Source organism: Lepisosteus platostomus, chromosome 8 (assembly GCF_059453375.1).
Source record: "Lepisosteus platostomus isolate fLepPlt1 chromosome 8, fLepPlt1.hap1, whole genome shotgun sequence".
NCBI classification, from domain to species: Eukaryota; Metazoa; Chordata; class Actinopteri; order Semionotiformes; family Lepisosteidae; genus Lepisosteus; species Lepisosteus platostomus.
In genome coordinates, this window is record NC_142618.1 from 61728405 (window position 1) to 61743404 (window position 15000).

General features: G+C 43.0%; 1 protein-coding gene across 4 annotated transcripts in view; it reads left to right on the forward strand.

The window, feature by feature from the left end:
• Positions 1-15000, forward strand: part of zfhx4 (zinc finger homeobox 4) — an 84101-nt gene that overhangs the window by 24185 nt on the left and 44916 nt on the right. For all 4 annotated transcript variants that reach the window (XM_088644213.1, XM_088644212.1, XM_088644214.1 and 1 more), the window contains exons 2-3: positions 1-75; positions 1203-1705. The exon at positions 1-75 is cut by the window's left edge and continues 2534 nt beyond it. In XM_088644213.1, coding sequence (XP_088500339.1) covers positions 1-75; positions 1203-1705 — 578 coding nt within the window. The remainder of the gene's footprint in view (positions 76-1202; positions 1706-15000) is intronic.

A 15000-nucleotide genomic window follows, 5' to 3' on the forward strand; every position in this document is an offset into this window, starting at 1 on the left:
CGGCCGACCCCCAGATGACGCTGCACCCCTTCCAGCTGGACCCCTCTACTGCCGCAGCCCTGGCGCCCGGACTGGGTGAGTGCCCCCCCGCTGCCTCCACAGCAACGAGAGAAGCCCCCCTCCCCGACCAAGCCCTCTCCCAGACAGCTCTCCTCCCTTTTACACTTCCACCAGGTGGCCCAGGTGTCTCACAGGGGCCCGGGTGTCTCACAGGTGGCCCGGGTGTCTCACAGGTGGCCTGGGTGTCTCACAGGTGACCCGGGTGTCTCACAGGTGGCCCAGGTGTCTCACAGGGGCCCGGGTGTCTCACAGGTGGCCCGGGTGTCTCACAGGTGGCCCGGGTGTCTCACAGGTGACCCGGGTGTCTCACAGGTGGCCTGGGTGTCTCACAGGTGACTGCCTGACTGCCAGTCCTGCACAGTGTTCTTCCCTGGGCATCCGACGTTATCAAGCTGTGCCTTTCATGCCCACACTGTATTTCTGCCCTTAGGCCACAATTATTTTCTTACCCAGTTTATGAAATATATTATGGACCGTGCGAAATAATTGCTTACCAGTACTGTCATTTATAACTGTATGTGTGCAGTAGTTTTTTAATTTTACTTGTCTTGTGTTTTTATATTCTCCTATTTTTCATATTGGTAAGGTTTTTTGTGCAGCTCATAATCCGTATCAGGCACATTTTACAGTTTGGTTCAAATTTAGGACTAATTACTGCATTTGTAGTTTAGATGAAAAATCATCTAATTATTAAATTTGTTATGTGCTGATCACTTAGCTTCCATCCAATGAAATGATCAAAACCCGTATAAAACAGAATTGCATAAAATAGGAAATTACAATTAGATGAGCATATGTTAATCTGTTTTTAAGGGCTAAAAGTGTGGCAGGTTTTTTTTTTTATTGATCAACTTTCATGTCTTTGAAAAACACAAATTCAGGAATGACATTATGCCCGGTAGGAGTAATTAAAGCTATCTGATGAGGGAATTTAGAAGTTGAAAAGGATGATTGTAATTGATCCTGATTCAATCCTATTACAGCTTTTTATAGTTTAAGCTTCAGAGAAAGCATACTCGTCACTAAGGCTTTATTTTATCAAATCCTTTGTGTGCACCCTGCACCGGGCTCCACTTTGCCTTTTAATTTTTTTATCTTTTCTTTCTCTCCCTCTCTCTTTCTGCCTCTGTTTCTCACTGCAGTAAATAATGAGCTGCCGCCAGAAATCCGTCTAGCCAGTGGTCAGCTAATGGGTGATGACCTGTCCGTCCTCTCTGCTGGGGAACTGTCACCTTATATCAGCGACCCGCTGCTGAAGCTTTTCCAGTGTGCTGTGTGCAACAAATTCACCTCTGACAGCCTGGAGGCCCTGAGTGTGCACGTGAGCACAGACCGCTCGCTCCCCGAAGAGGAGTGGAGGGCTGTAATTGGAGACATCTACCAGTGCAAGCTCTGCAACTACAACACCCAGCTGAAAGCCAACTTCCAGCTCCACTGCAAGACCGACAAGCACATGCAGAAATATCAACTGGTGGCCCACATCAAAGAAGGGGGCAAGGCTAATGAGTGGAGGCTAAAGTGCATTGCTATTGGCAACCCTGTGCACCTGAAGTGCAATGCATGCGACTACTACACCAACAGTGTGGATAAACTGCGGCTGCACGCGACGAACCAGAGGCACGAGGCAGCGCTGAAGCTCTACAAGGTATGTCGCTGGTCCCGCTGTGACGCTCGCCGCGGTATTCGTGAACGCCGCCCGGCTCCTCCACCTCGGCGTAGGACTGGCTCGCAGGTGATCTAAAGCTGAGCACATGTGCATGCGTAGGCTGTTACCTTTTGAAGAATTACGTCAATTCTAAGGGGTTTCACCTTCTCTCTATTCTTACTTCTCGCTCCCAGCAAGTCTGACTGCTTTGAGAGTCTTGCGGGTCAGAGTGCCAGGGAGGTGAAATCTAATGGGTTTCCAATAAAAAAAGAGCTTGTAGCACCATGTATTCATGTAGTTTAAAACAACAGGCTGAATCTCCTGCGATCAGCTGGCAGTGGTGATGGCTGCGTATTGATTTCTTTTAAAAGAGCGCACTGGGGGTTTGTTTTATGCAAACTTTTATTTTTGGAGATTTGTGTTTGAACAATAATTTTTTACAGTTTTTTATATTTTTTGCTCTCTTGCTAGTAAAGCGTAGGGAGATCTGTGTAATCTGGGAGTGTATAATCTGCCAGTCAGGCTGTTTACATGATGCCTTCGGAAATCAAAGTTAATTGAATTCTTGCAAAAATATCGATAAACTCCAGCGACACGGGTGAAGATATAATTGTTGTTTTTAAAATCTTCACTGCCTTTAATCTGTGTTGTCACCCACTGAGTGACAGCAGGCGTCAGCCCAATGCACACAGCTGGGGCGACTGGTGGGGCACTGGGGTGTGTGGGCAGGGCAGCGCTAGTCTGAGTCTTTAGAGCACATGACTTTTACTCTGGAGCCTGGAGCCCCCTGTTTTAGAAGTGTGGGTACATATGTCTGGATTGTCCTTTTGGGCAGTGTTTCATACTCTAGACTCGCGGGGCCTGTAAGCAGGTAATAAGTAAATGGAGGACACCACAGCAAATAGCAAATTAACATCACATTAAGAATATCAGTTGTCTGGGCCTAATCACAGGGTAAAAAGCCTTTTTTAATGTTGGGTTAACAGAATGGAGTGTTTGAGCATAAAAAATTGAATAAAATTGTGCTGCTATTGCAGATTGACGTCTCAAACTCATTAATGGCCCTTTTCATTATAAACTAAATATAACAAGAAAATATGATACAGCATTAGTCACTTTCATCTGACACACTGGGCTGAGTATTTTTAAAAATCTTAAATGTGGACAGTAAGATTGGACATGAAAACATGAACAAGCCTTTTTGGAAATAAAAATGAATGCCTGAAACTGGTTGTAGAAGGCAATAAAAACACTGCAGTCCTTTCCTCCCAAATTTCAGTTAAACATGCTACTTCTTTGAGGGGGTTTTAACAAAAACCCTTCAGCAGTCCCATATTATTCATGCATTCAGGCAGTGTAAGTAATGTGGCCGTTACTAACTGAACAACAACGAGCAGATCCCGTGCAAAGCAGAGTCAGCATGAGCTAAATGAAGTCCTGAAAGAATTGCATGTGGAATTTTGAGGCCTTGCATTAGAGAATGAAAACCATGGGAAGGTTTAGAAATCCTTAGCAGTTTAAAACGAGGGGCTTTGGTCATTCTCTACACAAATGAAAAAAGGTTCCATGGCAACAAAGAGCATTTCACATCATGTAAGAAGAAGAGCAGATTGAAGATTAGAAGGTGAGAAAGGCCTAGAAAAGTGTGTTCTTAATAGCCTCAGGTAGTTTGCTGTGTGCATGGTTTTGTATCTATCAATTTATGTGTCTCGTGCTCTCTCTCTAAGTCTAGTAGTGCGCAGTCTTCCTAAAACACCCTATGAAATCAAACCAATGTAACTGAAAATCCTAGAAACCTAACAAAAAAAACATGTATAAAAATCTGATTTTACTTATGTAAATACATCACGCATGAAATTCATTTAAGACTGTGGGTGAAAACAGCACTTCCACAAACGATAAATTGCATGGGACCTATTTCATATTGGTCATCTCCACGAAGCACAGGCTGGAAGTGTGGATTTGCATTAAGCGCAGTGTTTTAGCCTGTTGAAGGTATTTTATCCGCAAAACCGACTGGGCAGAACGCTGAACTCCCAGGAACGTAGTGCTTCAGCAGCAGTGGTGATAGAGTTGGTATAGTTTAATGCACGTGTGCTTTCAACTATTAGTAACCAATTTCTGTTTTTCAGTAGTATGCTGTAAAACATTTGCACACTACTATTGTGTGTGTATGGCCTTATCTAGAGCACAATTTTTTATGCACCTGTTTTTGATGCCTGTGTGCTTCCAGTCACACTGAAGGCAGATTTGAAATTAATTTGCTTTGTTCCCAATAAAACAGCATTAAAAGATCAATGTAGCACCCCATTACTGTAGCAATTTAAAATGCGTGTTTAGATGCTTATATCGTTTTTATGTTTTGTTCCTGTTTCAGAATGTAGTCTGCTTACACACTAATGAGAATAACTGTGAAGCGATTTTGCATTTTAAATGGCACCCAAGTTGCAGTACCTTTTAAACCTGCGATTTTCCTTTGCCGATTCTAATGCAAAACAGCAGGTGGCCGCCGCGAATAAATTTAGGATTAGAAGGATTCCATTCTTTGCGTGTGTTTTATTGATTTCATCCCGCTCCTCGCCGGAGAGCAGGGCGTGCAGCGCGGGGCCTGATCAGGCGGGGTGCAGGAGCTACTCCGCGCTCGGGCGGTGGGAAGGTGAGAGGGCGAGAGTACAGCCACCATCGCTGGGCTGCCCCGTCTTCCCTGTTCTAACGAAAATCTGTTTTACAGATGGTGCTTTAATGTGTTTGGCAGAAAAAGGAGTATTTTACCCACGGACATGTGCTAGTGAAATTATTATTGCTATTTCTTTATTTGACCAGAAAAACACCTCTTCTTTTATGTTTTAAGGTGAAAGGCATGTGGGACTGGGGAGCTGGCAAAGCGCACACAAGAGCAGTCAGTGCTGATGACCCTTCCATATGGCCCTGGAATACAGAATATCTTTATGACTTAAAAATGATCGAAGAAACAAACAAAGGCACATTCAGTGTTTTATTACTGCTTTGTACCTAAGAATTTTTACTGAAGGGATTTGACTTCTTTGCCTTTCCAGATATTAAATAAGTCTGAATTACATTAACAGTGCAGCTTTACCTTCATTTTTCTTAGTTCATAATGGCATTTCTAGCAGAAGGAAAGGCAGCAGCGTGTGTTTGATTTGTGTGGAACGTGGGTAATCCAGTGTGCTTCTCACGCAGTGGAACAGAGAGAGCTGTGGTCGTAAAGGAGGAAAGCGTGATTAGACGTGAAGCTACGTCACAGTGCCCGAACCGGGGACAGTTTCGAAGCAGGAAAAAGACAGGTTTTAGGGCCTTTAAAGAGTAGGTTGCACAGAGCTCCTGGGAGTCATTTAAGATGGAGAACGTAGGTGGGCATTGTGGCCCAGCCTGTGCAGGAAGGCGAGAAGGCCGCAGCTGTGAGCGGTGTTTCGGCGCGGGGATGGCCGTGCTGCAAACCCATCAGGAGCGACGAGCAGCCCAATTACCCAGCCTCCCCTTCTTCCACGCAGCCCGTCATCCGTCAAGCACAATGGCCTGTCTGGAGCCCCCGTTCTGTTTGCATGTTTATTTATTTTTTCCCTTCAAACCCACCAGGGCCGCAGCGCCTATAACGCTCATTTTTATCGCGGGGCGCGGAGAGACGTGCTGGAGAGACTTCTCCTCCATGACTTCGGCTCCGGGCCCTTCCCCTGGGACTCGGAGATAGGCTGCCTCATTATCCGTGGTGTGGATAGCGGCACCACTGCTGGAGACGGAAGAGGGGGGAGTCCTAGAATCTGGAATTGACCAGAGCTCAGGGTACCCCTTCCTCACCCCCACCCCCACTCCTCCTCGGTTTTTATTTTTGCCTCTCACTCACAAGATGGTGATACAGTGAGTGGCACGTTATTAACTCGCTGGTTATACCACACTCATTACAGCAGGTCAGCCCGGCCCTCTCATTTGAAAATCAAATACCCCAGATATATGCAGTTCTAATTATGGGACTGTCATTTCGCCCAACGCGATCGTAAAATGGACAAGAGATTGAGGAGAATGGATTTGCATAAAAAGTCATTGTACTGCCCGCGAAAAGGATAAAAAAATCCTGTTTCTAATGTTCCCTCACTCCTTTGGTCCCTATACACACACACTCACTCTGAAACCGTTTTTTAAAATGGTTAATTCCTGTTTGGGTGGACACAAGGTGTTGACATGTTGGCCAGTGTTAGGTTATTCTGTAAAGCAAAAAACAAAGAAGTACTTCAGCGTAGAAGCAGGGATCTTGCCTGAAGAAAGGGGACAGACAGGCCGAACTGAGGAGGAATGTATTGGCTGCTGTCGTGCCATGTACTGTAAGCCAGCAAACAAACAGAGCACCAGCAACATTAAGACGATCTCTCCATGAATAAATGCATTTCATCCTGGTTGTTTTCCCTCTCCTCCCTGCACAATGAATGGGCAGATTATTCAAATCGTCTCAGCTTTCACCTGCAGAAGGATTACAATGGAAATCTTTCAGAGGTCCGCAAGTGAAGAAAAAAAAATAATTAAAGCATAAAGACAGATGAGTGTGAGGACACAAAGGAAAGAGTTTAGCCTGGGCTTCTTTCATTAATCCTCATAGATATTAATAGAACTTCCCTGATCCTTTTTGTGGTCATAACCAGATGGTCATTTCAGCACTGGAGGGCAGGAGCTCAGGTCTGGGACCCTGCGCTGACGGATGTTGTGATGCGTGTTGTTTGTGTAACTGCACCCCTTCTTCCACAAGCCTCCCCCCCCGCCGCCGTTTTTCTCCTTCTCCTTCGGTGTGCTGGAAGATAACGCTCGGCAGCGCGCCGTTATTAATGACCAGCTGTGGTCTTCTTCCTGGGCCCCGGGGTCAGGCGGGCTGGCCAGGTCAGGCCATTTGTCTGTGTGCGGGGACTGTGAGGCCTATTGAGGGTGACAGGTACGAGAGGGGCGCCAGGAGCGGAGCCCAGATCCGCTGGGGACAAAGAGTGGCAGGAGCTGCTGTCGTTTCTTTACCATTATCTCCTCCTCCCCCCACACCCCACCCCCCACCCCTCGCCCCCGTCTCATGGGAGTTTAAACCAGCTTAACAAAGGATGACTCACAGACAGTGATAAGATCAACGTGTTTCTGAAGAGTCAGCACAAGCCAAAACCTCATAAATATATTATATGAAAGAAAAAACTCTTAAACAGCTCCTTAATCTCCATTTGTGTAAGTTTTAGCTTTGCTTCGGCCTCTCTCGTGAACGATCATCTTGTCTGAAACGCTATTTCGACTAATTGTGGTGTAGAAGGAAAGCTGCATTTCAATTTCTGTGAACCATAACTCAGGAGAGCTCAATGGTTTGGGCTTTTTGCAACTTGTATTTTGAAGTTCGTGTGACGATATAGAAGTTAAAGAATTTTTTTTTTAAAAGCTCAATCCGTCTGAATTTACAACATTCAAAACCATATTATTGGTTTAATGTAGTCGCCAAGTGCAAAACTATGGAAATATTTATTAGAAACAAGAAATGCGCCCCCCCTGCCCCCAGATTGATTCTTGAATTTGCATCAGAATCAATATAATATTGATTTAAAGTTTCACATAATAAAGTCATAAAACAGTTGTCATTCAGCACCAGCATAAGTGCTATATTTTTGCAGTTGCGTAAGCTGTTGACAATAATCAATACATAGTATTTTGAAGTGAAGTCAAGGAAGGCAGAAATGTGCACGTGCATTTTGAACGTTAGGTTCTCATTGAATAGATAAGTAGTGTGTGATATTCGATTACAGAGCAAGGCACTCATTTAACCTCTTGTTCTTTCCTGGCCAGGATTTCAAAGACAATGCGATTTGCCTCCCTTAGGTGCAGTAGGATTAGACAGCTAGTAGTAATCCTTAATGCTATGAAACAGACCTGATAGAACTCCTTCTTACTTGCTTCAGATTTCGTAAGTGAATTTCAGCACATTTAAATAAATTGGATAGTTGAATTAGCGTGGTTTTAAATTGTTGCAAATATTAAGCAAGAGGCAAAGACCTTCTTCGATTAATTTTCACAGTGCTGACGTATTTTTGGTGTGTTGTTTGGTTTTCTTTGGCAGCATTTGGCCTCATTTTTTTAGTGCTCCATTTTACAATTTGCTCTTTGTGACCCAAGTCTCACATACATATATATAATTCAAATGAATATTTTCTTAAATCGGCAGTTGTAAATCTGCAGAACGTCATTTTCTCTTAGTTCTTTTTTATTGCAAAGGAGAAACATTTCGGTAATCTTCAAAGTGGCCGTTGGTATGTGGAGTGGACCCTGGAATGCAGGCCAGCCACCCCTTTTCTCTGAAAAACAATGTAGTTCCTATAATGGACAAGGACTGCATAAACAATGGCCTTGAGCTTTCGAGATATTGGTTGTATCAACTTACATTGTGGTGGTCTGAAAATAGGAGGTTTTAACTTCCGCTTGAATGAATACTTTTTTTAACCATGTGAAGGATTTAGCAAAACAGATCTGAAAGCAAGATTGTCTCGATGGGGTGTGTGCTAATTTTAACTTCCAGCCCTAATGCGCAAAGCACAAAATAAGGAAACGGCTTTCCTTCTTGACTTCAGGGAGCCACGGGAGAGAAAGACCTTTCTGTTTAAAATGGGATCCTCCTCGAAAGTTTGGTGTCCTGGTTTGAATTTCTTTTTTCCGTCTCCCATTCATCCCTATCCCCCGCCACCACCACCTCTTTTCTTAATAAGATGCAAATCAGTGAGCTGCCTCTGTGTTCCTGCAAGTCAGGGGTAAAAAGTGAGAGGGAGAGGAGGGAGATGAAAGCAAAGTATTGGAAGGCAGTGATTCAGAAAACAAGCCGGTGTGAGCTTTTACTCGTTCAGTGCTTATCAGATTAGAAGGCAGGTGGTGATCCCCCTGTCCTTTCAGTGGCTTTGCCAGTGCAGGGAGGCCCAGAGCACCAGGCAGTCAGTGGCACAGAAGGCTGTGCTAATGTGTCGCTCATGCTGACCGCTGGACTCATTTAAAGTCTGCAGAGTTCCTGGCAGAAGCTAAGCACTACCTGTAGCTCACTCCCATACAACCCTCACATTAGAGTTGAACCCTAGATGTCAAAAGTGCTTATGCAGGCTCATTTAAAACCACCCAGCCACACAGTGCAGGGTGCAGACACAACATTTTTTCGCCACGAAGAAGCGTTTAATAAAGTACATCAAGTCATGTTTTTATTAATATAGGTTTCTGAAGCAGTTGTGTCCTGATTGAGGGATCTGGGGCACTTCGTCATAGTAGCAGTGGAGTTTTAAACAGACATGTACCTTATAATTATAAATGTTAGCCTTTAATGTCTAGAACATATTTATAAAACATACTTGTCTTCTCCTTCGTATTGGAAACATCTGTCAGAGGGGAAAAATGTTAAGGAGAGGCAGGTCCACAGATAAGTCAGTCTGCCATTTTGAATAGGGATTCAGCAGATACTGTGCTCTGGTATTGAGAATGATAGGGAAGAGTGAAAGATAGATGGCTTATAATTTATAATTTGTTGTTCTTTAAAGAACTTCCCACACAGACATTCCTTATAAAGACGTATTATAATTTTATCTTGTTGTTATTCTGGCTAAGAATTAACTAATGTTTTTTTTTCAATTAGTGAAAATATCGCAGCAGCAGTTGATTAGACCACAACAATTCTTTCTGCAGGAAAATTATCTGTAACTCGAGACTGTTCTTGTTCATTTTTCTTTCACTGCAAAATGCAATTAAATATTTTTTTTTAAATATAGTGTACAATTGCCTTGATGTGGAATGCTTATCTGTGGGTTATCAAGTATGTTTAATTGAAAACTGCTCTCACATCTTGTTAGCTGTTTTTATTTTTATTAAATTAGTGACAGACTGGCATTCATAAAGGTTTCACCCTAGATGGTGATGGAAATCTGCTGATGGACAATCCCCTGACTGTTGAAATCATTGTCTCTTTAAGTGTCCTCTGTAGCTTTTGGTGTGGTGCTCATTTTTTAAGAGCTCTCTTGCTTAGTTAGTAAAAGCAGAGAAAAAGGTTTAAATTATTGGCAGCCAGGTTGGTGTTTACTTTTCAAGTCAAATGTTTTTACTTGTTTCTGTGTGACTGAACTTCTGTATGGAAGTGAGTTTATTACCTGAAACATCCATTTGAGAACTCTTGGATCAACAAATTCTTAATTAATCTTACTTCGTAACATAGGATAACAGAGACTGTAAAAGGCACTGAGACATGGGCATCAAATGCTTAAAGTGGAGAGCTTTAAATTTTTGTGGTATTGTAAATCACACAAAGTTTTCTGTAGATGTTATGGCATATGAAGCCCAAACTAACTTTTTACTTTGAATCTGCAAGGGTATATAACTGAATGAGGTAAGGAAATGCATTATTTTTGTAGTTATCTTTTCTAATTTTTGAATGAGTAGATGACTGTTTTCAGCAACAGTGAATTTGGAAAAGGGGCTAAATATGGATGTAAGCTAAACTTGTTGGAAAAGTGGGAATTACACAATTTTACTGTGCTGTGAAAAAAAAAGTCTGAAGATGCGTGTGTGTAAATTTAGAGTCTCTGGACTTTTTCAGATCTATCTGAAGACAAGAAAGCTTTTAGTGTAAAATTCAGGTCAGTAAATTTAATGGGAAAAGAAGTGTTCAGGCGACAGATTTTAAATCACCATAATATAAATATGCCTCCCTATTCATCCGGAATTTGCTTTCTTTTAAGAGAATTTAAACAGACATGCACTTATGTCTGTCTTTGTAATTTTAGGGATTAGGGGAGTGAGGATTAAGTACTGCCTCTTAATCTTTCATATCTACTATAAGAGCGAAATACAATATGCAAATCGAATACATTCATATTGTGTTTACATATTTTAATCTCTGTAATTCAGTGCAAAGAAGACAGAAACTCATCTTGGTCTTATTTATTTAGAGTCCCCCAAAACTGAGATACTATTAAATTGTTTATCCCTGTGTCTCACTGGATAAATGTTTAATGTTCGGGATTATCTGAAAATTTAAATGCCCCTGTAAAGTGTGAGTTTGCATACGTGTGCATAAAAAACCACTGAGGGGCACTTTCGTGGGGAAACACAAGACCGAGGGTGTTTATGAGGTGGGGTTGTGAGACCAGCGGCGGCGGTGGGGAAGGTGTCTGCTCACCTCCGGCTGGCCTGGCCTGGCAGAGCTGGCCTCCGGCTCGCAGCTGAAGGAGCCCCACAGCCCGAGCACCTCTGGTTAAACCACGCTTCCAGGGGCTGCCGTGACCCCTCCGCCCCCCAGCTCCGCCTCTTGATGTGCTGCAGAACTGAACAAAAAGTTTGTTTTTTTTTTAGTTTTGAAGACTCATTTTTTTATTGCTGCGGACAGGATTTGTGGGGTATTTATGCATGTGTGTATACAGTATGCACAAATGCAAAACAGAGCCCGCATAATCTGCAGTTGACATATTTTATGTAAATAATCCGAAGAATTTGTCTAAACTGTGTTTAGTTTTTAAGTGAGTGAGTAGAATTCATGTTAACAGGAATCAATGGAGTATTGCACCACAGATCAATTTAGGTTAGGTCGTTAAAAGACATTTCTCACAGTCAGACTTGCTTATAGCACAGACCGAAGCTTTCTAAGGAATCACACTGGTGGAGCAGTTAGTCACTGATATGTTGGCTTTCAATGGAGTGACACTGACATCAAACACAATATCATGGAGACGGGAAGAGCTGCAACACTTTATTTAATAAAGTTAAAAAATGGAGTGACGTTTTGGTTTCTCCTCCAGCTTGTATTTTAGTAGGGCATTCGTCAAGAGCATGAATATACATCTTGTTTTTCTGGTCTGGAAGCTCATTTTTTTGTGTGTAATACGTCCTCGGTTCAATGTTGAATTTCTCAATCTGTACCACAGATTGGCAGTGGAGCTTTGCTTTGTAAAATGATCGCAGGTGGAGGACGTAGTTCTGTTTTTTTATTTCTGTGCACTCATGTGGGGGGGGGAAAGGATACCGATGAAGAAGAGCTTTAACCCTCGTTCTCTTCAGTGTATAAACCTCGGTGTGTCGCTTCTGTTGTGCTGGAGTGTAGTAGCACTGAAGTGCTAGTGAGGCAGACCAGAAACTTTGCACAGCTCAGATGCTGACTGTGGGGCGATTGCTTTAAACGACGGGTTTGGGACAGCATTTAACATCACGGCCGTGCTGGGATATTCATGGAGGACAGATCCTGGGTGTGCCATGCAAATGAGAGTCTCTGCCGCTGGTCCTTGAAGAGCGAACCACACGGCTGAAAGACACATTGTACTAATTCATATATTTTGTTTGGCTTCCATTCGCCAGGATGATTATTGCATGACCCAGCCAGCCAGCCAGCCAGCCAGCCAGTTGGGTTCTGTGTTGCCTGAACCCCTAAGCCCTAATTACAAGTGACGTCTCGAATTAAAAAAGTAAATAGGAGAAGCAATTTAGAGCTCTTTGAAACATTCCTATGGAATCTGTTCGAAAGCGGGGAGAGATCACAGGGCTGGTTGCGTGTGCCGTCCAGCGCTCCCAGTTTTCCGGAGCGCTGCCTTGTGAAGCTCCTCTAGACAGAAGGCACCGGCATACCTTTCCAGCAAGGACTGTGTTGGGAGTGCCAGCTGCAGCCCTGCCAATGATCTAGTATTACATGTATTTCTCCAGGCTCAATAGTGGTTACTGGTAACATGTGTTTGTAGGGTGTCAGTATTGATGGAATTTTATACCTGGCCGGCTTCCAAGTAATGCTGGTATGTGTTTAAAATACTTTTAAGGAACAAAACAAGCTTTTGTTGTTTTTTTTTTTTGTACCAGAGGCCCCTTCGTTACACCGGAAACCGTGATATAGCTCTAAAGGCTTACAAATAGTAAGTATTAACAAAAAATGTTGATGGATATAGATACGGTTTAATTTTACCACATAGATGTTATTAAGAAATTTTTGTGGTGATACGTGGTTCCAGAGTAATTATGCCACAGATTATTTTAGGTACTTGCTCATTATATGCCTGATTCTTTAGATAATGACAGGAAGGCTTAATGTTTACATAGAACGCCATAATTTGTCCTGGGTACAAAAAGCAGCTCCCTTTTTTTCCCCTCTTCCTCCAAACGTCACCTCTTTTTAAAAAGCAAAACTGCGGGAGTGTGGCAGCAGAGAGGTGTATATATTTAGCAGGCGTTTCAATCCTTCGCGTCAAGAAGAATTCTAACCATGTTCAGAGCGCGGTCTCCGCTGCAGCCAGTCGAGGCTTGCTCCGAAACGTCAAGGTGTAGATGGAGGGGAGGAAAAGCATTTCCAGGCATTTCCAGATTGCCGTAAAGAGAGGCTCTTTCTGTGTCTACGCGACCTCTGGCGCCGGCAGAGGCCTTCCCGGGGCTGGAGTGCTCCGTGCCCAGTGGTGGTCTGACACCGCCATCCCGGCCCGGCCTCCTGTGTGAGTGGGCCTGACAGGGCCCAGGGTCCCACCCCGCAGTCAAGGTGCTGCAGGCCGGTGCTGAGAGGGGCCCCGGGACAGCCCGTTCACTGAGATGATTGGGCCCTGGGGGCCAGACCGCTGGTTGAGAGCCAAACGCTAATCCAGTGCAATTACCCGTCGGGGAGTAGGGTGGCCATGGTGCAGTCGTGGACGGGCCCGGCGCCACCAGCAGACACAGCTGACGCTGCTGCTGATGCACGTCGTCGTTTGCCTTTGACCCTGGCTGGTGCGTCTCATTGAGGCGATGTCCCAAGAGCGTTGGTTGCGATAACCCGGTGCCTGAACGTTTTCACAACTGACGTAGTGCGGCAGTCGTCACCCCCCTGTTTTTGTAGTTTTAGTACTGGAATTCCTGAAATGGGAGAAAGACCGTTCAAGGGTTCGTCATCTACAGGGGCGTTGGAGCGGTTCATGCAGGGCAGGACGGTCAGGAACTGAGGAACCATGGGATCTCATGTGTAGACGTTTTGAGAAATCAAATCAATGATCAAATCAGTCTAAATCTGCATCTGTTTGTCAAACTTTCTCCAGCATGTAGAACCCAGCTTGTGAGCGGCCATTTCATCACAAAGTCAAAGATTTATTTACTTTTCTTCCAAGTCAGTCCAAAGGATACATTCTATTTTGGTATAACCAGTATGGAAATCACAAGAGTCGTCCCCCACCCCACAAGAAAATCAATGTCTTTATTAAATGTGTTTTTTTAAGTGCCAGCAGTAAACCTGAAATTAACTGAAAACTCTAGGGAAAAGTTATAATAAGTTACATGATGCCACAAACATTTAGATTCCTACAGTCTGTATGTAACCACTTACTGAGCCTGGCAGAACTAAAATGGTAAGTTTAAACCTCATAAATCAGAAATCCCTGAGCCAGAGGTTCTGAACAGCTTGTATTTTTGCCAAAAACGTCTATAAAAGGAGAAAGAAAAATACAGCATTTTAATATAGGTCTTAAACAAACTGCCAGGAATTTGCTGATTGTGATGAAATATTTTTATAAAGGTATAAGCAGTTTTGTTTCTGTTCGGTGGGTAAATGATTTGACTGTAGTGATTTTGACTGACCTGTGATATTCCTCGCCACTGGTGTGTCCATATTGGGATGTGAGGGTGTATAAAAGATGTGCACATGGATTTACAACGCGCACACTGACAGAAAGGCCTGCTCAGCAAACATTCTGTACCTTAACTATACTTATTGTTTTTCATGCTATTACATATAATTTGTGTGACACTGATGGTACAATCTTTGACAAATTTGCTACAACTGAGTACCTGTTATTGAAAGATAGACTGTTAATTCAGTTTTGTTACAGTTGCTTTCATTTTTATTTCAGAATTCCAAAATTAAATGGGATTTTTGTTTTTCATCTGCATTGAAAATAAAGTACTGGAGTTTAAATTAATCAGCTTATTTTACATTTAATAACATTGACTAGCACAAAATAAGTTTAATTGTAAATTGTTAACACGCCCCATTCTTTTATAGCTAATTCCTATTAGGACAAAATGTCAAATCACTGAGTGACCTAAATGTTCCGTCCATTTCTCATAGGGTGCAGGTATCTTAAAATTTGAATGCCAATTTACTGTGGCTAATTAATAACAGCCAATTCCTTGTTTCCCAGACCATCTTAATAAACATGGAGATGTGCCTTTTGTGATTTCCATTATCTTTATAAGTATTGAAAACAAATTGCTGATGTCAACGTGGTGCAGGTGTATTTTTTTTAAATCGGAGCAGAATTAAAGAGTAAGAGATCGCATTCTACAATAATTGGGTAAAAACAATTAAA